The sequence below is a fragment of the Eimeria acervulina genome, genomic scaffold, assembly GCF_000499425.1.
Source record: "Eimeria acervulina Houghton genomic scaffold, Eah_scaff5, whole genome shotgun sequence".
Lineage (NCBI taxonomy): Eukaryota > Apicomplexa > Conoidasida > Eucoccidiorida > Eimeriidae > Eimeria > Eimeria acervulina.
This window is the reverse complement of record NW_013549763.1, coordinates 130,401-154,912: the sequence shown is the minus strand read 5'-3', so window position 1 is coordinate 154,912 and position 24,512 is coordinate 130,401. Positions and strand designations below refer to the sequence as shown.

Sequence of the window (24,512 nt, the reverse complement as noted above, 5' to 3'; positions counted from 1 at the left end):
AAGTGCTTTGTTGACAAACGGGCAATGAAGGTCACCAGGCCACTTTGAGGAGTATTTTGGGCGCACAGTATCAAATACTTCGCCAACGCGAGATGATGCATGGTGTCTGATGAGACCTTTAGCACCTTTTGCATTATTATCTGTCAAAAGAGTTGTTTGTCCTTCTTGGGTCGATCTGCGATAGTGGCAGCGATTGGAGCGTATCCAGGGATGAAGTTACTGTAGTACGACGCGAGATCAATGAACCTCTGAACGCCCGTACGAGTGTAATGGGAAAGTAGGCACCTCCGAATGGCCGCAATCTTCGCCAGATATGGTTCTCTCCTGCTGCAGATAGCACGGATTCACGATAAACGAAAAATTTTGCAATTTGGCGAACCAGTGCTTCTCGCATTGCAGGTGCACAGCAGGCCGCAGGCGGTGCAAGATCTCATGTAAATTCCAGCTGAATGCACGCAAGCTTTCCATGCAAAAAATCATCTATCCCTCATTGATTTAACCCAAGACGGTGTGGTTAACCTGTCACTGAAGTTTGGTAGACGCGTTCACTAAAGCAAAGTGCATGCATGCTAACTGTAGTTTGCGACTGCTGGAATCAAACAATTTTGTGCCCGCCGCCACGATGTAATGGGATCTGCAGAAGCGCGTACCCGGAGTCAGGTCATGAAAGACTGTTGGAGCCTGCAAGCGGTCCAGCAGTTCGTCAAGCAGGCGCATCGGAAACCTTAGCTTCACAGTATTTTTGTTGAGGAGATTCAGGGTGATGCAGATGAGCCCCCAGTTCTCATTTTCCCTCGCCAGTACCGCATTGTTTTGGGAGCGTCGGTCAATGCTAGAAGCTTGCGTTTCCTTAGCGGTTCGTCTGCTTGCTGCTCGATTTCTTCTACAGCATGAGGGGGTTGCACGCAACTCCCCGTGGAGGTGTGCCGGCTGTAAGCCCAATGCGGTACTTATGGTGTCCAGCGGGTGCCTAGACCGGTAGAAGCTCGTTGTTATTTAGCGTATCTGAGAATGTGTCCTTAAGGCGAGCCCACTTCTGCCGCTTTTCAGGTTTCATCTGTATCGAATACCCCCAAAACTGCGGTGTGCTTCAGATCATCGCAACGGAACGCATGCTTTCACGGGCATTTCCTGCAGCGTCCCAGCTTTTCGGTGGTGTCCCCTTGCTCCTTTTTTGGGGGGATGTCAACACCCCTCCTCAGCCTAGCGTATGCGGATTTTGTTCAGAGCACTGCGATGTGCGTTTTTGCATTGCTCTCTAGCACATATATACCTCAAGAGGGTCGTCTGGAGGCCATTTGCTTGCCCTCCACTGTCACTGGTGGCAAGCATAGGTTTCTGTCGTAGTGCCTCGCCCAGTTTGCCAGCAGTGGAACGTCGCAGAGGCTGCGCCAGTGAATACACGGGCACACTTCTTCTTCGTGGCCTCATATATCGGCCCCTTCGTATCTTGCAATCAAGCCAATTATCCCTTCATAGTTCGAATTTTTAAAAAAAAATTTAAATAAAAACTATAAAGGGATAAAAGCGCATTTGTTCTTTAAAAAGTTAAAACGGCCTATAAAAATGTTCATATCTGATTAGCATCTTTTTAATTTTAAATATAAGAAATATTTATTGTACTTTTTTCATAATAAAAAATTTTATGCACAACTTGTTACCAAATATAAATATTACTATTATATTAAAAGATTTTAAAAGAATACTAGAGCTAGCGAGCCCTGACTATTGATTTGGGCTTCAATGACCACATAGCTGAAGAGCGGTTGATCTGTCAGTGCTGCTGTTGCTTTTTTCAACCACATCACTGCTCCGCTCGTTGTGTAGGGGGCAAGGCCACTTCAGCGATCGCTTTCTTTGTTCACATGTTGCGCTGCTCAAAGTTTTGCCATCTCGTTTCTTACCTGTCTTGATGCTGGTGCAATCTCGAATAATGTGGTCTTGTTGGGTACAAAGCAAGCGGATGCGCCGTTCGGTTCGTACTATAGGCTTTGTTAGTGCCGGTTGCCGCACGTACTCGCCTCTAAATATTTTATGGGATGGGCTAGCATTCACTGCCCCAGTATCTACAAGATCCTTATCTGGGTCATTTCCAAATCATTTTTCCCGTTCTCACGAAGACGGTAAAAGTTCCGTTTCCCCCTGTTTGATGCTTGGGTACTCCATCATCTCAGAGAGTTCCACCCTTTCACTAGCGAGTTTTCTCTTCGCTATCCAACCTTTTACCTGTCCTATCCAAACACTATCCAGGAAACAGCCTCCGACCAAACTGCGTGACTTCCGTTCACTATGGGGTGGCACTTCTCGACATAACGCTGTGTTGCTCGCCCCCCCTTGTTTTGGTTTCTCAATCTTACCATGCCCGTTGCCTTGCCGACCTGGGGGATAAAGGCGCGTCGTGCCACACCTCCGACCTCTTCTGATCAGGAATATTGGCACCCTTGCTTGGATATAGCCACCATTGCTCTGCCTTCCATCCCAATAGAGAGAATGCTCATTGCAATTGACAGCAAAAGTACATCTCCAAAGAGGCAGAGAATTCTTCCTCCAAGCTCGCACCGCGATGCCCTTCACATCTGAGCAGTCACCAAAGGCAGAGGATTTATTTACGCGGTGAGGACATTTTCAGGTGGGTGGGAAGGGGATACTGTGCTTGCTCCAGTGCGACGAGGCACCCAGCGGTTGATTGCCTCCCCACTTGAGGGCAAATCTTGATCAATACCCATTATGCGATTGGAAAAATGGATGAGGATACAGGAAACGTGTTCTTTGCAGTGCGTTTTCACAACTGATCAGTGTGCGCCAGGCAGCAAATCTGTGTTGGTGGGCTTCCCAGCTTTCGTCTGCCCCGATGAGCCATGTGGCGTTACCAAGTGTAATAAGAATCCTTGATCTTATTAGAGGACTGTCGTGAGGTGCATGCGAATCGAACTCGTAAGAGAAAACTTCTTTAGACTTACCCTTCGGTCCTCAGGCATCTTCAGCGCAGCGGCCCACGGGGTTGGAATTGGCGTGGAAAGGAGGCGACCCATTATGAGCTGCAAAGCACCTTGCTGCAACTCCTGGTGCAAGGCAACGTTGTATGCAATTGCGCTCAACCCATTATTGTTGCGTGGACTAACACTGTAGCGAATTGCTAAACACTTACTTGGCCCTCAGCAGTCAACCTACACGCAGGTATAAATACAAGTACATAACGGCAACTATTGGCGAAAATTGAGTCATGCAGCGCTGTGCCGCCGAAAGTGGAGGTGGAAGTTGCGGATGCGCTTGTTACTGGGCTAGCGCAGCTCCGTCACTGCAGCACGTGGAGGGAATCAAGGCAATTCTGTATAGCAGCGCGTTTTCCATCTGTGGTTCCTTTGCTACAGTGTAACATATTAGCAACTTCAACACCGACCGTGTGGCTAGGCGCAAGGGTGTCATCAGATAGGCAGCTGCAACAGCATAGGAACACTATGTGGGGATTGGGGCTGACACGGCCCTCTCATAACAGAGGCAACCTAGCTGGCAACGACTCCAGTCGCGTGTAAAATTTCCGTTCGCCGCTTACCAGTTAACCTCCTCTTTGGGATGTAGCTCAGATGCGGAAAATTAACCTCTTCCGCGTGGAGCGCAGATGCAGAAAACTACGTAGTTTGCCTTACATTGGCTTTCTCTGTCTTCTTGGTCGCCGTTCTTATGTATTCAACATATGGGTTACCGCTTGAAATTTGCCTGCATGCTGGTCTGCTCCTCCCCTCCATCCGTTGCATCCCATGCTTCTTCATCTTCAAACGGCGCAGCAACGCCACACCTTGAAACCAACCCTGCTGGTGGAGAGAAGAGGCGCCTTCAACAGTCATCAGTGGCAGCAGAAGCGCAACTGATGACACATCTTATCTAGCTTCAGCATCCAGTCGACGCGACTGCATCTGTAAGTAAAGGGGAAGATAGCCTTCCACTCTAGAGGAAAAGCCACTGAAGTTGATATCCAGTCTGCGTCGGGTCCGTTGAAGGGAGGGCAGCAATAAATCATTATTCTGGAGGTAAGCGGACGTTGAAGACACCCGCCATGTCCTAGGGGCTGGAGGCAAAAAGTGGCGGGGCAGCTGACGGACAGGCAACCAGCTATTACGATCGGAAGTGACAAGCATGGGCCCGCAAGGCCATGAGGGACCGCACCAGTGAAGCTGCTGGGAGCTCAGCTGCGTAATGTTGGATGTCATTCCGGCATTATTGTTATGGCGGCCTGGCGATGATGTTTTTGTACTGCTCTATGCAAAAAAAGCACCTGCCGACCCACGAACAGGAAAAAGTGCCCTGCCGAGTCAGAGCAGCGCACTTCTACCCAGATTACCACTGCATAGCACTACGGCGACCTGCTCAAAACCTTGGGGGCATGAATACAGCTCGTGCAGCCTCCCATCAACCTTAACAACTACTGGTAGTCTAACTGGCTGGAGAGGTTGCCACCTCGCTCCACCGGCTGTGCCTCTAGGCAAGTCCCTAAGAAGGCAAGCATGCGCCTTTCAGAAAAAGATAATGTTCATGGCCGACGCACATGGCAGAGAGCGTGCGGCGTCAATGGCCGGGAAGCAGCGACGGAAGGGAGAAAAAAGTGGTAGACAGCTAGCCGCTGTAAACAAAAACAAAGCAGACGTGCAACTATATACGGAGGTGGGCTGTGGCGATGGAGGAATACCAGTTTACTTAGCTGTACAGACGCCAAAACGATCGGAGGACGCCGAGGCACCGCAAATCAACGCAAACCTCCTCGCGGGAGTTCTGCAGGGCCGCAACCCGCAATCCCGTGGTAGTTGCGTCGCTAGCTAGCCTGATATTTCTTCGCTTAAGAAATCTGTTGTAATTAAGGCCAAGGTGCCCGCTGCGCAAGCACATGCAAAATCAACGGTAGACAAGCCACAGCCTGCAGGCAGGACGGTCGAGTGGCTCCTCATCCGCCCATCGGAGGATGATTTCTAGACTAGCTGTCACAGCGTATGCACCAGCCACTGCTACCGCAGAAGTTACTGCTCTGCCACACAGCTAGGCTAGCAAGTGCATAAAAGGTTCGCTTGCCTGTTAACGGCGGGCAAATAGATATCCTGGACTATGCAAAATACCTAGAGACCATCTGCCAGCTGCAGAGGCAGCGCCGTCTCAGGATCCAGGGGTTGCAGCAGCTGTTTGCAGGTTGTTTGCCATCTGGCGTGCTGCTGGTTTTGCCGTTCTTGCCCTTTCTGGTGCATGTGCAGCCGTTGCTGCTTTGACTGCATTGCTTTCTCTTCCCCGCTAAAAGCCAGCAAAGAAAGGCCGGCCAAGGCAAAAAAGGTGTGGAATGGGTCTGGGCACCGCAGCTGCTCCTCCGCCGAGTCCAGAGGGCCCATACTAAGCATCCTCAAGGGGTTGCAGATGCCGCTGCCGTTGTCGCTGTTACTGTTCATTGTTGACTTCGGTGGCTCTGTGCAGCCTGCAGATGCAGTAGAGGCCTCGCAACACTTCTGTACTGCCGACAGAAAGTGCGCGGGAGCCCGCGAAATGCCGCCCGAAGGATGCTGCGCAGCAGCAACAGCATCAGCAAGCGCTGTTGACTCCAGCACCTCCAGCGGTGCTTTGCCGAGCAGCAGCAGCGCAGCGGTCACCCAGAAGGTGTAGCAGCTGTCTCCTTTTTTTCCAGGGCGGCCCTGCAAAGACCCTTCAGGGAGCTGCCGCTCTCTCAGCCACCTGCAGCAGCAAGGACGGCAGCCGCGTACAACAGGCAACAATTAAGGTTCTGAACACTGCAAAGCAGCAGCCGTCGGTGCTGCCACCCTACGAGACAGAAGCGCTCCCACAGCAGCAATTGCAACGGTGCAGCAAGAGGGTGCTTATCTTGCCTCTCTAGTCTTCGCGCCTCTCCAATTTTCAAAGCATTCCACTTTCCTAGAAGTGACACGCAACCAGCGAAGCAGAAGGCTGCGCCTGCATGAGGCTCAGCACCAGGGGAGACACCCACACCGCCGTCTGGCCCCACAAGAGAGAGCAGCCAAGAAAGCATTGCATCAGCACGTACGCCAGCAAAAGGATCTTGTAGGAAGGCTTCCCAACTCGCTCCATGTAAGGGCCCCTCGGTGGGCTGTACCAGCCAGGGGCTCGGTTCGGTAGGCCCCTCCCGACACACCGCAGGGTCTCCAGCACCTGAATGCGCTGAAGTCACAGAAACAGATGCTTCTTCAGCAGCCCGATCAACCGCCCCCGCAACAACGGCACCGGCTTGAGGGGGAGGAGAGGCAGCTCCGGGTTTCTGGTGAGCCTTAGCGGCGGCATGTATCAACTTCAGGCTGAGGAGACAGCAGAAAGTGCAGCGCACGTCCCCCTCATTCTCCCATGTCCCCTCTTCGTTTGCTGCTGCTGCTGAGGGCATTGCTGCAACTGCTGAGGGCAATGCTGCTCCTGCTGCTGTTTCTCTGCAGTGGCTGCACCACCTGCTCCAGCAGATGGGACTTAGTGTGTTTGCAAATGATCCATCCTCCCCTCTCTGTAGAGACAACACAAAATGTCGTAGTTGCCGTAGGACCCCCTCGGAGAGAAGAGGAAGGGCCTCCAACAGGGCCAGGGCCTGCAGCCCGCTGCACGTCGAGAGAGCTGTGGCCGTTGCGTGCCCGGCCAAGTTGCTGCCAAAGCCAAGAGCTGATATGCGGCAATGCCCACCAGATCCCAGCGCTGTTGGTGCTACAGTTGGAGGTGAAGGCCGGCCTAGTCTGTGGGATAATGCTTCCTTTGCCACACTTCCTCCATATCCTTCTCCACGTTCTGCTGGCATTGCTGCGGACACCACATCCGGAGCTGCTGAGACCCATCCTGAGCACTGTCTCCTGCGGAGACAAGGGAGGATTACCTTGGAAATGAGGCACTCCTTCACTGTAGGAGGCAGAGGCAGTGTGGTCGTTTCTGGCCCGTGCTCCTCTTGAGAAGACTGGGACACTGCAGCAGGCGGCTGCAAGAGAGCGAGACAGCACAAGGTCCAGTACACCCCACTCAGAAGAGACTGCTGCTGCTGCTGCAGCTCCATGAACGGCACGTGCACTGCATCAGCAGAGGCCCTAACGGAAGAGGTGATAGATGCCTCCTCAGCATATGAAGCAGGGCAAAACATTCTCAATCCTCTCTGTAGGTGTCGCCTTATGTACAGCTGGTGCGCCGTCACGTTGAGGCTCCAGAGCTCTGGACCGTCGGCGGAGGTGGTTCCCCCTCCTCTTGCCCCTTCCATTCCCACGTGTGTGTTGTGCTGAAAGGTCAGTATGCGTTGTTCCCTTAGGTATATAGCATAGAGATTCTCCTTTTCGCTTGCATATTTGTTACGCGGGACGCAGCGTGCAATGCGCCCGCCCCATGACTGCAGGTGTAACGCCGTACTGCCCCGAAGTCCAGTGAGGATGAGTGTCAAAATAGAATTTACATGAAATAAGTTTAGCAGGAAAGTACGAAAGCGTTGATTGGAACGGCGCCACATGACAGCAAAGGCCCAGTACTAGTGCGGTCAAGCCAGAGCATAACGCTTGGGCATGCATGGAAATGAAACGAATACATCTGGCACTACAGCCTATAGCACCGACTTCAAATTAAGTGCCAACATAGAATATCGCGAAAATTTCCCTCCAAAATACTCAGGAGTCCCTAGACACTAGCTATCTGCTCGTCGAGCGCGCCGCCATTCTTTCACACGACGCTCGAAGTTTTGTGTTTGAACTTGTCTCCCCATCCTCCTTGCAACCCTCTTCTTGCAAATTTCCGTGGCCATTACACTGCTGAAGAATACAAGTAATGCTGCATGCAACACAGGGAGTCCTTGACCATTGCCTGCGAGTAACGGGGTGGAAAAGTGCATCGCCCCTTACCACCCCGTTAGTCGCAGGCAGTGTTGGCAACTGCGCTAATATTTGCCCACATGAGCTACTATGAGTCAAGTAAGTATCAAACACCTGCCTACGAGGCATGCATCGAACTGGAGCTGGGGTTTCTCTGCATCTGCAGTTTACGTGCGCGGCAGGGGTTGTAGAGTGTAGAGGGAAGTGCCGCAACTCAGGTTAGGCTTCCACCTCTCCCCATTAGCACCAGGACGCTGGGCTGATGCGTGCCACTACATGGGGAGGCAGGAGGAGAGGGAAGCTGCTTTGGGAACTATTGTCGCACGTGGATTTACTCCTCAACAGCTGACGAGAGTTCTACGCGAAGGCCGGGGACCCGTGTTGCAGGGAGGCGCCTGCTCTCCTTTCGGCCCCAGGACCCTATACTGATTTGCTTTGGACGCCTGTAAACAGGAGGAGAGGCCAGCGGGTTGTTGTCCTTGGGAGCTGTTTTATTAGAAGTATTGGCACTGTTGCAGCTCTCGACGGCCCAAAGCTAATAACAAGAACTCTTGTAACAGCAGATGTATTCCGTTTGAGTGCAGAACTCGCGAAGTGAAGAGACTTCAGAGCTGGCCACGCCCTAAGAAGCGCATCGTTCCTCAAATAATTGCTAACGCGAACTCTGTTCACAAAACAGCTTCTGGATCACTTGGCTGCCTGCATGTTGTGCTGGGGGAGTATATATGGACGGTCCATCATTGCCCGATGAAGCTGCCCTAATGTAAGAAGACGCCATTCTCGACGAGCGATTTGCACTCGGACTAGGAGGTTGCATTAGGCTGCAGTGGCTACGCACTGCTGTAGTACCCGCACAGTGACGGATAGTGCATAAGGTCTTTTTAGGCACAGTTGCTTTATTTTTGCCTTAAAGCTTAACCCTTTCGTAGCCGATGGCCATTGTCCTCGGCCTTGCTGTGAGGCCTAGTGAGCTGCAGTCGAGCGCGCTGGCACGTCAGATTGGATGTGTGGGGTCGAATTGGTAGAAGTTCACAACGGAGCCTGACGTTGGCCATATGAATGCGGAACTGTTTACGAGTCCCATCCAACCTCGTGCGCATCCCCTTCCACCTTTGCACCCAATTGCTCATAGTGAAGCCATCCCGGCTAATTTAAACCGAGCCTTCTTTCGAGGGAATGCCTTGATTTTGTTACCTCTGTTAGTCTATTCGAATCGATGCTTAGCACAGTCGATGCTACAGGTGCACTGCTCAAAAGTGCATGGTAATTAGGCCACAGGCTGTACTGGAGGACTTGGCAATTGAGTGGATGCTCACATTCCCGCCGAAGACACCATGCATTCGTGAGGGGACTGGTGTGAGAACGCAAGCCCCTGCAGTGCGCTGCCTTGTCCGGGGGAGTTCCCCTACTGTTCAAAAGTCGCTACATAGAGTATCACCAAAGTAACTTGGCACTTGACTCCGGCGCTCTCTGCGCGCTCGCTGACCGTTCTTTGAGCGCAGTCCTCGCTCGCGCTAACGCCCACCAAAAGCGAAGAGCGTGCCCCTTACACCAAAGATGCTTAGTTGACGCTAAAAGAACTGCTGTTACACTAGGCATCCGTATTTGTTAGTCCAATCTGTTCTCTTGTCAAGCTCAGTAATTTGCGAGCGAGCGCAGCCACAGTTCCGGGCCGGCGGAAAAAAAATTTTCCCGATGTTTCAGGAGAGAGTTGGAGGACCAAATCAATACCTGCGAAATTTGCATTCTACTGTAGCATTGACGTGCCACTTCGTCGTAGCTTCTACGCAAGGCAGAATGATTGAATTCTTCCCAGCTCAGTCGATATTGGGACAGCGAGAGTATGTGCGCGATGGAGCGTCCCTCTCCCTACAAGGGAACTGATTTGCATCCTAGAAGTGAAGGGAAAAGTTTGAAAAAGCATAATTAACGGATAAAGAGGCGGCTAAAAGAGCCTGGTTATGCTGTTGCTCAGCTCGAACTGAACAGAGAGCTTGGACTACTCACAAATTTCGTGCTGCTCGGCTGTGGCATTGAAATCACTACCGGGAGTCTGCGGGCCTGAGTACCGTCCATCACGCCCCTTTCGTATGGCATCCTTTTAGGGATGGTCCCCATCGTGTCCTTTGGGTGCACTTGTCCCATGAGGCCTTGGCCATTTGGAAACACTGTAGAATGCGACAGGGCCGCAGTACCATCGGAAGCCGTCGTCTCCGGGCGAGGGAAGTACAAGTGCTGCACTGCTGGAATGGCTGCTACACAATTGGCGAGACGCCGCTTTGGCACTGCCTGGAAGGTTAGGTAAGGCCGTAATCGGCCAGCTTCGCCAGGGGTAGTTCCTTCATTTACAGGCATTTGGCACTCTGATATCTTTGTACACCACTGCACGCGTGTATAGCCATTTCCTGTATATCCCTGACAGTGCTCGAGGTTGCTGTCGGGTGGGGCAACCTGCTGAGAGTAACTTTGACGGCAGTCTGGAGGAACGCCTTGGCCATTAGAGACCTCTGGTGATAGTGGCCCCTGTGAGAGGCACTCCGTGCTAGAATCCTTGAAGGATTGCTCCTTGTCCAAACCAGTAGGCCCCAATTTTGTACAAACGTGGGATTTTGTAGACTTAGACAGGGTCCGTTGTTTGTTTCCTACAGCAGGAGCATTGGTTGCATCATATGCGCTTGGCGATGAAGCCACAGGTTGCTGGCTGGGTGAGTGCAGTCCATGGTGAACTTCCGATCCAATTCGCAGGCGGCAATGCGGAAAGTCTAACACCTTTGTTGGGTCCTGTTCAACGTGGTGCTTGCTTGGAGTTGACCTCAACCGGAGCGTTGCACCGGCACGTCCCAAGCCGTTGGGATTGGCAGATACGCTGCGCAGCTTCTTCAGGCTGCGTAACGACGTGGCATCATTGGAGGTGTAAAAGTCCGCATCTTCAGAGACTACAGTGGAGCAGTTCGCTAGATCGTCGGTCGACTGCTCATCTACACAAAAGGCTACGCCTTGACGGCGACGTGACATGGGAGACTGAATTTCTCCCGCAGCACGATCTTGCTTTTCTCTGCTAGAACATCCTGCCAGGCAGCTGAATGGGATATGCTGTGAAGGATCTGCATAGTACTTTGAGGTGCTTCCAGCCGTGCTAGCACCAATGCCGTGTTGCTGCTGGTCGTTAGCAGGTACGCCTCCCATTGCGTTTGTGGTAGGTGAATCTTCCTGCAGACAAGGGCTGGCCTCCAGCTTCTCCATCACCCACGTTGCACTCGGCAAATCAAACGATTGATCGACTAGAGGTGCCTTTCGGTTCCTGTTCCTCTGCCCTACCGATGTGGGCCGTCCCTTAGATGCGTTCCTTTTCGATGCCGAATGAGCTGCGCAAATATCTGACGATTCCGAGCACTCCGTTGCTAGTGTTCGCTCTGTCCCAGCAACTCGGTTTGTGCATCGAACAGTACGGGTATGGCCAGGGGTCTGCGTGGCTTTTGGGAGTGTCCTGCGACGGGGTTGGGAACAAGTGGAAGTGGAGGCGTTCCTGATGATAGAGGGCCCTTTCTTCGCCGGTGTTTCTGTCAATGAAGATGAATTCAACCTTTCCCTGCAGCCTTCATTGGAGACAGCGTCAAGGTCTAATTTACCAGAGCACTTCCGGTTACTTAGTACAGGAATGTTTGCCGCCCTTTCCGCAGAGAGATATTGGCGACTTGGAACAGCTGATAATCTGGTTGCAAAGCGCGAAACGCTACTCTTGGCTGCTACTGCCGATCCCTTGGAAACTGTGCTCTGCTTTGGGGAGCTGCCGAATTCTTTTGCTTGTTGGGGGCAAACCAGTGCAGAGCTCCGGGGTGTAGCCAAACACGGTGAAAGCTCTGCTGCAACTTCTGACGCGGTGACGGATGCCCCAGACACCAACTTTTCCAGGTCTACAGTAGGATGTCTTTGCAAGAGGTGCAACTGCAGCTCCTTCCACATCCGAAGGACCCAAGGATGCTGAGCAACGCCTGCATCGTCCGCAAAGGGGCACACCTCAAACTCATGTATGCCAGTACAGCCAATACCCGCACGTGCCATCTACTAAGCCAAGGAATTTGAGGGAAAGTTGTAGGTCGCTTTCTGCATGCTTGCCCTTACCAACCAACGGCAGCCTATCGCTTGGATTATATTTGAGGAGCTTTTTAACCAAGTCTGCGGCATCTTCCTTGATATGCTGCGGAGACGAAGACACACTGCACGGCGCATGAAGAACTGAATGCTGCATCAGCCGTTAACAAGAGCTGCACCTGTGTGTCAACCGCTGGCAAGAGCTGCAGTTATAAGCTAAGCTTACGCTGGGTATTCTGATATCCACTGTTATTATCCGTTGAACGAGTTCAAAGTGCCTAGTGGACTGGAAGGGGGGTCGCCCGTCTAGAAGCTCATAGAGAAGAACCCCTACACCAAAATAATCACAGTTTCGAACAGATAGCTCTATGGCGCAACCGGTAAGTACAATATTGTCTTTGGGGGAAACCGCAGGTTTTCGGTGAACGCAAAAGCCCGCCAAAATACCACAAAGTACCTTGCAGACACACCCTACTCTGCTAAGGAGAGCTCGAGAGCACACTCTTCGTGGTTGAAACGGTGGGAAGCCATCACCTTACCCAAACTCCACAAGTCGACACGCCAGTCGTGCCCTTGGCCTTTGACCATTTCAGGAGCGAGATAGTCCAGGGTCCCGCAAAAGCTAAAGCTTCGGTCGCGACCAACAATCGAGCCGCACCAACCGAAGTCCGCAATTTTCAGTACATTCCCTTTGGTTAGCAGCAGGTTTTCCAGCTTCAAGTCCCTATGAATGATACCACTGGCATGAACACAGTGGAGACCATTGACCAGTTGCGCAAAGAAACAGAAGGCATCGAGCTCTGAGAAGCGCCGGTGGGGTTGCTCCCGAATACGGCGGTAAAGATCGCCCTGTTCGCAGTACCCCAGCACTATGTGAAGGTATTCAGCGTCCTCAACGCACGAAAAACACCGCAGCACGTTCTGATGTCGCAGCAAATCCCGTTGTACGTAAAGCTCGAATTCCACTTGGTTCACCATGCCAGCCTGCACCACAGTTTCCTTTTCAATGCTCTTGACGGCGACAGTGAAGCCCCCCTTCCTGTGCCTTAGCTTCCTGACAATGCCGTAGGTCCCGCAGCCAACCACGTCTCGGCGTACGTCCAGCACGTTTTGGGCCTCCTGACCCTTATCGAAGCTTTCGAATTCTGCAAGGGATTTTATAGGTAAATATGCTTCTATGTAGCTAGGGTCTTCTGTGCAATTTTCAGTAGTGATGCAGTTTTCGTCGTTCCAACCGTTGCAAGTTGACGAGATCGCCGCTATCAGTGGGCCTACCGGGATAAGATCATGAGGACCAATTCTAAATGTATCCTGGGGGAGGCGGCGTAGTCTTGGACTCCATATGAACCTTTTCTGTACCTGCAAGTCAGCAGTCTTGTCCTCAGTATTCGTCGCCGCCTCTTTTGATGCGCTTTTTCCAGCATCTGCGGCATTTCCCTCGTGCTGTACGGTGGGCGCACCATCATCTGAAGACGAGCACTCGCCCTCTGCCTCTGCCGCGCCGCCAGCCCCTTGGTATTCAACTGCGGTTTGAGACTTACCAGAAGCCTCCGTTTGCCTACAGGAAAGGCTCTCGCCTATTTCAGCGGCAGGATCTGTCTGTACGTCAGTTTCGGCCTCAAGTGGGTTTTGTTCAGAAGTAGTGGTCCCTTTAAACGTTGCTGATTTGGTAGAATTAACGGTTGGGTCTCCGATCACTTCGCACCTCAACTGCAAGCGCTGTTCCCGACTCCCGCCAACCGCTGTGAACTGCAGCTTCTTGTTCGCTGTTGTGATGAAGTCAGCGCTACCTGAGGACCCAACAGAAGCTTCAGTAGTCTCGCTGACTTCCCACTTTAGGGGCGGTGGAGCCTCGGGCAGTCCGGGAGTGCCTTGAGAACTGGGATCGTTGCACTTCATACGTTCGGTCCTAGGACTATACTGTATTTCAGTTCGTTTCCCCTCAACATGGGCACTAGACTGCTCATGGTCAAGGACTTTACAACTGCGATGTAACGCGGCACGTGGATTTACGGAGCAGCTCGGAGGGGGGGACAACTCCTTTGCTTGCACGCCGTTAAAGTTGCCAAGTGCTTCGTGACATCCTGAGAATTGCTGGGAGTTCTTGGCCTTCGTCTTCTGCTGAGGGAGGCATTCACTCTGCAGCAACGTCTTCTGTCTCTGCTGCTCCCAGGAAGCCTGCTGTTGCATGAGTTTTTCCCTTTGCTGCTGGAGTACCTCTCTTTGCCGTTGCAGAAGTTGTTGCTGCTGCCAGAGAAGATCTCCCTTCTGAAACTGCGGCAAAAAGTGGGGGGTTTGTTGGGCGCCGGATGTTGGAAGTTGGACGCGCTGACGGGAGTGCTGAACTCCTTGCTCCCGTTGTAGAGGCAGTTGCATCTTCACAGAACCTTCACCATGCAAGCTGTTTCGCTTATTTTCTTCTTGAACAACAGAGGCATGTAGCGACCTGTCCTGTGCAATCAGGTCCTGGTGAGGCACAAAAGATCCCGTCGCGTCAGCCTGTGGGACTCTAACTGAGGGCTGACAGCAGGCACCCTGCCGAAGATTCATGTTGGGGGAAGGAGGACGGGAACCCGGTAAATTCACAGCTTGAGGTTTGTGGATTAGTTGCTGACTGCTATCCCGTCCTTGTTGTACTTGATGTCGGAGATCGCCCGTTGTAGGGGCCCAGCTCACTGTAGGGACGGGAAGGCGGCCTCTGTGGAGGTCGTCACTTGAAGAAATCCTTGCATCGTGGGTCCGCTTCTGCATCACTTCCCTTTCACAATCGCCTGTTTGCCCTACTGAACCACTGAAAAAAGACCAGAAACGACTGGCAAGACTGGGGATTGGGCGGCCAGGAGCTGGCGGCGTGCTGGCAGATCGGTTAAAGTTTGCCCCTGCCAGCAGTTTTTGCGTTTTTTGCGCAACCGAAGGATGAGGTGCCCTCACCCCAGGATTTGTCCTAGAGGGAATAGAGGACTGAAGGCTATTAGGGACACCAGCACGACGAAACTCAGCATGCCCCTGGGGAGGCACCGAGTGTGGCCGCCAGCATTGGAGCCCAGGAGAGTTGCCTCTGGCACACTGTTGCCGGAGAGGGAGGGCACAGTTATCTGTCCCTACAACCGCCGGACGCAAAGTAAAAGGATCCCTGCTATCTTTCCTGAAACGGGTTTGAATAGACGGACTTACTCCAATATCAGAAGTACAAGGAAGTGGGCCACGGCGCTGCGTCAGCAGCACTGGAGGGCATAAGCTCTGATGGGGAATAATAAATTGGTTTGTTCTGTCTGCTAATCGCGCCCATGAACCAGGCCAGAGGCCAGGATTGGTATTGTTTGGCTGGGACTGGTGCTTGGGTTGCGGCTGGGTGGGCTGCCCATCCACGTCGATGGTTGTACTTGGAGCCAGTCTGGGGCCTGTGCTGGCAGGACGCACTGCAGCCTGTCTTGGGCGGTAGCAGCTGTAGACGAAAGTGGAAGGAGTCATAGAACGCCACATTATCTGAGCATGAGGTTGATGGGGACCTACTGGAGTCTGCTGCTCTGCTTGCTTAGTCAGGGGCATCGGGCCGCCGGTAGGAACTGGTGGGCCAAACGGCATGGCAACACTGCTAGGAATCATAGGCGGTGGCTGTTGAGAAGGGCGAAGGGTATGGAACCTTTGTTGGACTGGTTGCACTGCTGGAATCTTCCTTGCGCTGGCTTGTCTGGCATTGTTTGGTGACCAGAAGCGAACCATCTCTGGCATGCGCATAGCAGCAGAACGTGCTGTTGAGGGACCCTGCCTGTGCATGGGGTATCCTAGTGGGGAGGCCATCCCTGTGTTGTTTGGGGTATTCATGACCACGAAATAGCTGCAGTGCGTTTCTTGCCTGAAGCTCCGATAGAAAGAAACTGCTGATGGCGAGTAAAAGAAAGTCCTCGCGCAGGCAGACAAAGAAGCTTCAGCGTATTCATGCTAAGATTTGTTCCGTCGAGGCGTTTTGGCTCCCCTCAATAATTCTACGATGTCGACATTCAAGCCATATGTAAAATGGGTGGTCGGTCCACTGTCGCTGACAGCGCCTGTCTTGTGCGCAAGGTTCTTGAATGGCCATCAAAAGATTATTCAGAAAGTTTGAACTATGAGCAGTGATTCGCTGCGTTTGAGGAGGTGAGATTAAGATTTAGACAAGATTGATTAGGTTGGGCAGCTGTACGGCGTCACGGCCAGATGTAACCGCAGCATGCCAAAGTGTGTGAGTCAACTTCAAACAGCAGAGATTTGATACCTTTTTGTCATTGGCCCTCTTTTGCTCATATTGCTTCCAATACTGAGGCCTTTCTCGACCCACAGCGGGCAGCAAGCCCCTAGCGAGTCCCGCGATCGCCACTCGAGGGAACTGGGTGCAGATTTTGGAAAACCCGGGCAGAAGACTCCCCAGATTTTATTGTCTAATTTCCAAAAGAAGCTAAAAGAGAAAGCAAAGTTAAAACATGTTGCTGCGGTGTGCATTCCTGCGGAAGTCCCGGAAGGCCGGCGGTCCAGTCCCCCTCACCGACGCTTCACCACTAGAACCATTTCAGCCTTCCTGTATAGAAGGCGGCCTATGCTCAATTTCAAAGGAATAAAAAACTTTTAAAATTACAGTAGCAGTGTTTTAAAGCAAACCGGCACAATTTTTGCGCCAATTACGCCCGCATTCCACTATTAATTAGTACATGTCCGTTGTCGGCTGCGCATCTGCTGTAGTCAACGGCTCTCGCGCGGCTGTTACTACGTCTTACACTACACACACCTACTTAGGTTCACGCTCTGTATCTATCGCTACACTCCGCGAATGTCCCCAAGATTAAGCAAAAATAACAAGCCACATCCTTTAAAACACATTCGCTTCTCATAATCATAAAAAGGAGGAGCAAGAATAATAGAATGCCTCTACTGACCCCCTAGCGGGTCGGCGACTGGGCGGCAGTGCCAGCCTCACAGCCAGCCCCGAACCCTGGTTTTCTGCCGAGCAGCCTTGGTCTCATGGCCTTCTTTTCTGTATGTTGGTGCTTGATTCATTTTCTAATAAGCCTTGGTTTCTACTCATTCTGCTCGATAGGCCACTAGAGGACCAATTCAAGCACCATTTGTAGTGCCGGTCCACAACATCTGTACGGTTAGCACGACTCCGAGTATCTCGGAACGAAGACATAGATAGCAGGATAACTCGTCACACGAAATCTTTTTTAAATGGGAAATATTCGACAATGAGCAGTCCATGTTTTACTGGAGGAATTACTTGGCACGATTTTGCCGTACAATGTGGGCCGATTGCAACGCGTAAACGACGATAGACTGAAACGCCTACAGCACCCAGCTATTTATTTTTCATGTAGACGCTTCTTCTCTTTTTCCGACCCCAAGAACTGTCTTGGAAGCCAAACCGGCGATGCGTGAAGGATTCTGAACATAGCCGTCATGCTTCCACAGCTGACGAATCCGTGTCTTCCTTGCCATTCACGGCTTCCTGTTCGGCTTGCCTTGGAGCACTTTCGTCCTCCCACATGTCTTCAGATCCTGTTTATGATTAAATATGTGCACGCCTCAGTAAAAGCGGAGTGAACAGAAGTACGAACTAACCAGGAAGCACTTACTAACATCCTTCGGATGCAGGCGCACCGGGAATCCCACGGTCGGATTGTGCCGAGAAATACCAGTTTGGACAATGGTTAGAACTGCTTTGGCAGCTTCTATGCCTCATCTAAGGTTACAGCTGCAACGCGTGCTTATGGATCTATCAGTCAGCATTCAGAAGCCTATCCTCATGATCGGCTAAGATGAAGGGTGCATCAAGTACAGCAAGCATCTAGCCTGCCGAGGACATCTAAAATGCATCTCCCTGTACTACATTCTGCTTGGACCTTTCAAGCCTAGAGTGGGCGAGCTGGCCCACCCCCCAATTGTGATCGAGGGAGGAAGTATAAAACCCCTGGAGACCGTAGTGCTCGAAAAAATGCAACATGCACTGAAGGAAAGCGAGCGTGCATACAACAGGGGTAAAGAAACCGTGCTCAGCATCCTACCGCCTGTTTCATACTAGTTTAATGCAGCCAACTGAAAATATGTAAAAGTATTAGCCACCCGGGTTGCTAAGGAGGCAAATGCATTTCGTGTTAGAAAAGTCAAAGGAAGACCTGAAATGTGCCAATGCTTACTCGCGACCATGTCCACCGTGATACAGTAAAGCAAAGCCACTGCGTTTGATTACTACGAAGACTCTAGATGGCAGTTTATGGATTCGCAAGGGACAGTTATACTGGCGCCATCAGGGCCAGTCCGAAACTCTTGCAACCTTTGATTGATGCAAATAGCAGCTCGCTTGCGGTAATAAGCTTTCTGATATTTGGTTTCCAATATGAAATAAATAAATTATTGTGTTGTGCGTTAGCGTTGCTTTAGAAGAAGCATCAGCCGCCACATGCACAAGCAGCAAAGAAGGCCAACAATCATTGAAATGGCGATGGCCATATGAATTAGTCTGTTGAGGCGGACCCACGTCGGGCCAAGCTCAGCTTCTGTTTCGAGAGGCTCCGATAGGATCATTACAGCAATTCGGTGCGTTTCCCCCCTAAAGGCACACCACAAAAACGCATCCCATATCTTCTAGTCTTGCCGACCAATGCAGAATGGTTCTGCTCCCCTCGCTTGAATAGACGACTAGGTACAAGAGGGTTCATACCCTATTGAGATTTCGAGAGGTTCATTCCTCAGCTCCATCGCGAGGGCCTCGGCATAGCTGGTCAGGTCGCTAACTTCCGTGTAGTTGAAGCGAAGCAGATACTCATCGAACGGATTGAGAACCAGTACTGGAGGTTGCTCCGCCTTTTTTGGGCTATGCGCCTCGAGTTGACCGACATTCCCCGAGCCCTTCTCAAAGACGCACCAAAAAGTGGTTAGCTAGATTAAACGTGCAAGCTCGAAACGCACATCTATTGGGAATGGAAAACACAGCAGTGGATACCTATGGGCACACCTGCTGCAAATTGATGGTTTTTTCGTCCATCTTAACAGCCTTTCTTCCACTTTCTAACTCCAAAAGATGCTCTTTGCGCTTCTTCATGCGTTGCCGCTTCTCCTCCAGTTCCTCCTCCTTGGATGCCCACTCTTTAGCTGCATCTTCCTCCTTTCGCTTCAGAAATGACTTGATATCATCCGCTTTGGGCACTCGTAGCACTGCACGCTCTATAAATGCAGTACTCATCGGCAACATTTCTGTCCCTCCCAGAGCAAAAAGTAAGAAGGCGCTGAAGACGGGGTCACAACACAGCAGCTTCACTCAGGCTACGCAGTACTTGAGAGCTACGTAACTTGCATGAACTGAGCGAGGATTCGAGGCTTTGCTTTCGAACAGACTCACAGTTTTTTGCCGCCTATACGTTCCTGTCTCAGGCGCATTAGCAGCTCTCGTGGATCAATGCCTTCAGAACTCTCCACAAATACAGGAGTGCCTCCACTCCTATTCACCAAAAAACGCTTCACAGTAAGCAAAGAGTTACTTTATGCATATTTTCACAAAGACATCACAATCACCGTGAAGTCGTACGTCTCGCATGGCTTTAGCAATGATTATACAAGTGGGCATTGACTTGCACATTGCAACGTCACTGGCGAGGCTGAGGCAATGCCCAGCGCACAGACACGCTAAGGGAATCCTGAACTACTGCAGCCACGTAGAGTCCACAGTTACTTACGACGAGTTTACTGCGAGATGCAGCAGTCTCCTACATTCTGTGATCTGGTCGTTCAAGACAATGACCAGACGCCGCCTACAACATTGGCAGAAAATACAAAAAACAAAGTTACGCGGTCTCCAAAAATCCCTAGTGTGTTTCTCCTACAGTGCTGCTGGCGAAGGCCGAGGCCTGTCAATTACCTTACCCATCTGGTGCTGTGAGCCAGCGTCGAGGCAAGGATCTAGAGAGAGCTTTGACAAATGCCTCTTCATTTTCTGGAGGTTCAATCGAAGAAACTTCTCCGGCTCGAGTGTCCACAGGAGACTCACCGACAACGTCGGCTGCGGAAGACTTGCGTGTCAAGCCAAACGGTATCCAGCGCAAGAATGCGCTAGTCCTCTCCCGCGTTAGGCTAGACTCATATACGGAGGAACGGCCTGATGATCCAGCACCCGGCGAAATACTGGCTCCTGGGCCACTGGTGGAACCGCCCGACGACTCAGCACCCAAAGGACGCTGGTCAGCACCCAGTTCTTTGACTGCGTACTCATTCCCAAATGCACTCTGCAGGAGTTGCAGTGGAGTGGGTAGAGAAAATGGGTACGGTAGCGGCCTTCCCTTATCATCTGTCAAAGATTCTTGAGTTGCAGGAACAAGCGCGAGGGCTTTCTCCCTCAAGAACTGACTGGGCCTCTGGGTTTTCAACGGTGCACTGCACGGGTTGACACGCACGAAGGCTAGTAAGGCATTAAAAATATATGTTTTCCCGAAAGCAAAGGCAACAGTAAGTGCACGCTTCAAGATTTGCTTTGAAGAATGTACAACTGGCAGTTTGCTGCCCAATGGTTAAGAGCAGGTTCTACATGCGTGCTTACTACTCAGCAAGGACAACGAAGAAGAAAGGTTTCCACCTGAAGCAGAAGGAAAAGGATACACTTGCACTTCAAATACTTCCCCTCGGCCTTCGTGCGACTGCATGAGCGAACTGCTTGAGGGAGAAACATTTGTGCGGCAAGTGGTCAAGCCGCGTGATGCCTACCGGTCGTCCCGAAGCGCTGCCGCCGCAGCCACGTATTGTTCGGCCGTGTGCCATCGAGCGCGTATTATGGGCGTGACTCCACTGAGCTCGAAAGACCAGACATATCAGTTAAGCGAGAGCTACGACGATATGAATCGTGTCCCACGGTTGTCAGCAAGTGGCAATACACAAATTCACATGAAAGAATAACGGAGGCGGGATGTTATGAGGAGCGCTCTGCGTACGGGCTGGAGCGAATATGCTTGCTGATGTCCCACTGCAACGCCGCTGAATAACGGGCTGGAGTCAACACGGCGGCTGCCTCTGGGTAAAGAGCTGAAGACGCACAGGAAACTTCGCAAACGGCCATGAATAAAGCGTCCCTCCCCAAATATCCACAGGCCAACAACAGTTCCTTGGAATTCTCTCGAAGTAAGATTATCTGCAGACTTATTGATCTTCTCCCTCCAACGCACCGGTACCCTGCACGTTGAGTGGCCTCTTTTGCAGGTCTTGAGCAAATGGAAGGGGAAATGACTGTGCGCTTGCAGCGCTGAGGTTCGTGCCGAGAACTCCAGGATCCGCACTGCTGCCCCTTGCATCCAAAATTCCTTCAGCAAAATGGAGGCCTGCCGTTTCCCGCGAGTCAAGGAGAAGATCCAGCGGGTCCTTAGAGCCCTCAGGCAATCGCTGCCTTTCTAAAGAGAAATCTGCCTGCTGTAGAGAATTATCGGACGCTGCGACGCCTGTACGAGAGTCTTGCAGTGAAATAAACCCCGCCTCCTTCATCCAGGAGTGCCCAACGTGCCGGCCTTTGGCTGAAATTGAGCACGCAGAGACACTGCCAGACAGTTGGAACACCAAAACCTTGTAAGAACCTTGTAAGCTTGGAGATACCATCTTCCACAGCCGTGTGGGCTGCCAACTGGCTGGATGGCTCGTCAACTTTGATGAAACTACCTGGGAGGTTACCTGTCAGAATTATGCTTCAAGTGCTTACCCCCTGTTTCTCTTATACCCTCAGCCACCAAGCTCACTAACGGAGCAATGATCACCGCTGCAAACACCGAATGAACGAAGCACTGTGAGGTCCCCAGCATGGTGGCAATGGCGTCCAAAGATATATCAGGCCCTTTAAAGGGCTCCAAAAGAGGTTTTTTCGTCACGTTCCTGTGCCAGCAGCATCTGTTGACCCCAAGGAACTTGGTTGCGGGACTGGCGGCGTCGATCGTAACTCTGATTCGCCCCTATGAGGAGAAGTTGAAAACGTCATCTACTAAAGCCGCCGTACACGAATGACTACAAGCATTTTAATGCTGTCATTGAGAACACCTAATTGACTTCCTGTGTAGGCATGTGAGAGCCAGACGAACCAGCAGACACCACCGGTCAACCATCAAGCCTGCTCGGACCCTAGGTCCTGGGAAGTAGCGAGCCGATTCTCTCCTCCACATTCCCTTTCAAAAAGAAATGAAAGAGAAGAAAACAGTTGAGACTTGGTTTTTACTTCATGTCTCATCGGTCTAACAGTAGTCCCTCCGTGATTTCGAGAACTAGAGCGAATTTGCTCCTAGGCGACGGTAACTGCCAGCTCGGCAATGTGCTAGTAGTTAAAATATTATCCCTGATCAAATCTGTTTGTACCTCTCTCATATTTTTTGAATTATATCGGCATTCTTACATTAGCAGTTTCTTTCGGCACAGTTCTTGCTCGAACGTCCTTCCTTCTGCAGAAGCCCATCCATGGCTCACTCACCCGCCGCGCTTATTCTCACAACAGTCTAACTACCGTAGGATTATTTGAAGTTCTTAAAAGGGTGGCCAAGTACGCAGCCCACCCTCTGACACCCTCCGACCGTTACACGTATCAGAAGTGCAGTGGCCGCAATTCACATAGTGCTGTAGCCACCAGTTTGTCTCACGAGAGGCAGCAAAAAATATCACATCTGCAATTCCGAGTAGCGCTAGCATGAAACTTACACAAATATCGGCTCCAATGCCAAATGCGGATGCACCGCAAGCAAGCCGAGAAAAACAATTTAAACCTAGCCGTCACAGCTGCGGCCACAGTACTCTACCACCTTCGTAACCAAACTCAGAAGTGAAAAAAGCTACTCCGGTGTTGGTAAACTGTGAACGAATTGACTATTCCTCATGTAGGCACAAGCTGTTGTGGCTCATTTAAGAACGACTCAGCCTCACGGAAAACTTGATTCAAGTCTAAAGCCTTAAACGAGGTCTGCCTCCTCGCGGAGATACTCGCCAACGTCTGCATGGTGGTAGAACGAGATAGCCTCCGTTGGAGCCGTGTGAATTTCTGCTGTTGATTTCGCGCTTGTCCCAAAGCCCAAAGGTAAGTCCCCATTCAAAGACAGCACACAGACGCCTGCACCACTGGGCATGTCCGCGGTTAGCCGGCCTACGTGGCGCTGCAGCCACAAAGGAAGTCACAATTCTGCAATAGAATGTTCCAACCCCATGCTATTGTTTTTCCACACTGCAGGCTACTCTTAAACGAAGTTGTGCATAACCGGAATGAACAAAGATAGCAATGGTAAGCCTGCCCTCCATCCCCAGAGGGGGACGGAGGGCAAGATTTACCACGTATATGCAGTATATGGTTCCATAGGAACCTGTACGCAGCAGCCTCCAATCGGGCGACGCCAGATGACAGACTGCCGTTTTGTGGTGTTTAAAAGTAGCAGCGGGCCGTCACAGTTCTGAATTTGTCTCACCTTAACGATGTGATTCCCGTACACAAACGCCTGCTCTCCTCCCGGGTTTAGCCACACCTTGTGCGGCGCATACCGGGCAATCAAGTGCAAAGCCGTAATCCCAAGTCTGAACTTCCGCCCTTTGGTGATCTTACCAATGCACTGGCCAGCACTCAGCTGCGCGGAAACGGTGCAAAGACCCAGAAGTTCCGCAGAGACGGACTTGGGCGAAGAAACGTGTAAATCCTCACTTCGCAACTGCCAGAAGGTGCAACTGCTGAAGCCGCTTTAATTTCTAAATTATGGACATTATGCGTGCTGCAACCAAAAACTTACGAGGTTTTTGCGTGGAATGCATCCGGCGGCCTTCAGCAGTTTTTCACTGAAGACAGACACAGCTCCATCAACGGTGACGATCATCCTTTTTCATCCTTCTCAGTCCATTAAAAAAGCTTACTACGGCGATATCGCACATGCACAAATTCTGCCTGCTGGCAGGCGGGTCTCATGAAGACAGTCACAAATGTCAGTTCCACAGATGCAGCCGTTCTTCAGGTCTTGTAGGCCGCCTTCACGTATAATCTCAAATGGTTAATGCCCACCTCAAAAAGAAAACACGATCCCGGTGCAGTCGGAAGAGATGAGGGTTTGAAGGGTTTTCAATCATGTGAAGCAAGTTGTCGCCCAGGCTGCAGAGAAGCCGCATTGCGCACAGTGTTCCGTGGGGATATACGTCTGAACTATTCACCCCTCCAGCAGCTACTTTCGAGCAGATTGTTGGCCCTCTGGCAGAGCGAAACAGCCAGGGAGAGCCGGGAAGGGTTTCCTCTCTTGTGCGGCCTTCGCGACGCAGACAGCCTGGAGGGCCGCCGCTACGCGGCCTAAGCAGCTCACAATTTGGACAGCTTTTCCAGAACAAGTTTTATTTCGTCTTCAGTGAGGGGCCGCATTTTGAGGCATCCCCGTCCGTCTAGTATGGATCCGTTGAGCAGAAGCACCGGTTCGGATGTCCCTTCGACAAGAAATATTGTGTCGGTCACTGCAGGAGGTGCGGAAATCAGTATATATGTGCTAAAGACGACGAAAGAAGTTGTTCCTATGACAAAAAACGGCTCGATTGCTGGAGCGTTGAGAGGCTGGGCCATCGAAGCTCCGATGGCAATGTTTGGGGCTG

The 24,512-nt window shown here is 51.5% G+C and overlaps 5 protein-coding genes across 5 annotated transcripts; all 5 read right to left on the bottom strand.

The window, feature by feature from the left end:
* Positions 1-5,105: 5,105 nt before the first annotated feature.
* EAH_00001680 (geranylgeranyl transferase type II beta subunit, putative) lies at positions 5,106-7,231 on the bottom strand (the record flags this gene model as incomplete). The annotated part of the gene is made up of 3 exons (XM_013395250.1): positions 5,106-5,706; positions 5,918-5,985; positions 6,143-7,231. The coding sequence occupies 3 exons, from the start codon at positions 7,229-7,231 to the stop codon at positions 5,106-5,108; spliced, it is 1,758 nt and encodes a 585-aa protein (XP_013250704.1).
* A 2,569-nt stretch (positions 7,232-9,800) lies between these two features.
* EAH_00001670 (Aurora kinase, putative) lies at positions 9,801-11,792 on the bottom strand (the record flags this gene model as incomplete). Its single annotated transcript, XM_013395249.1, has 1 exon — positions 9,801-11,792. One exon carries the CDS (start codon positions 11,790-11,792, stop codon positions 9,801-9,803), a length of 1,992 nt encoding a protein of 663 aa, XP_013250703.1.
* Positions 11,793-12,392: 600 nt separating this feature from the next.
* On the bottom strand, positions 12,393-14,297 carry EAH_00001660 (hypothetical protein; the record flags this gene model as incomplete). Its single annotated transcript, XM_013395248.1, has 1 exon — positions 12,393-14,297. The coding sequence occupies one exon, from the start codon at positions 14,295-14,297 to the stop codon at positions 12,393-12,395; it is 1,905 nt and encodes a 634-aa protein (XP_013250702.1).
* A 4,020-nt stretch (positions 14,298-18,317) lies between these two features.
* EAH_00001650 (hypothetical protein, conserved) lies at positions 18,318-21,724 on the bottom strand (the record flags this gene model as incomplete). Its single annotated transcript, XM_013395247.1, has 9 exons — positions 18,318-18,501; positions 18,613-18,830; positions 18,907-19,177; positions 19,291-19,389; positions 19,625-19,699; positions 19,812-20,318; positions 20,870-20,960; positions 21,107-21,442; positions 21,625-21,724. The coding sequence occupies 9 exons, from the start codon at positions 21,722-21,724 to the stop codon at positions 18,318-18,320; spliced, it is 1,881 nt and encodes a 626-aa protein (XP_013250701.1).
* Positions 21,725-22,852: 1,128 nt separating this feature from the next.
* EAH_00001640 (60S ribosome subunit biogenesis protein NIP7, putative) lies at positions 22,853-23,758 on the bottom strand (the record flags this gene model as incomplete). Its single annotated transcript, XM_013395246.1, has 3 exons — positions 22,853-23,053; positions 23,360-23,515; positions 23,675-23,758. 3 exons carry the CDS (start codon positions 23,756-23,758, stop codon positions 22,853-22,855), a joined length of 441 nt encoding a protein of 146 aa, XP_013250700.1.
* Positions 23,759-24,512: the final 754 nt, after the last annotated feature.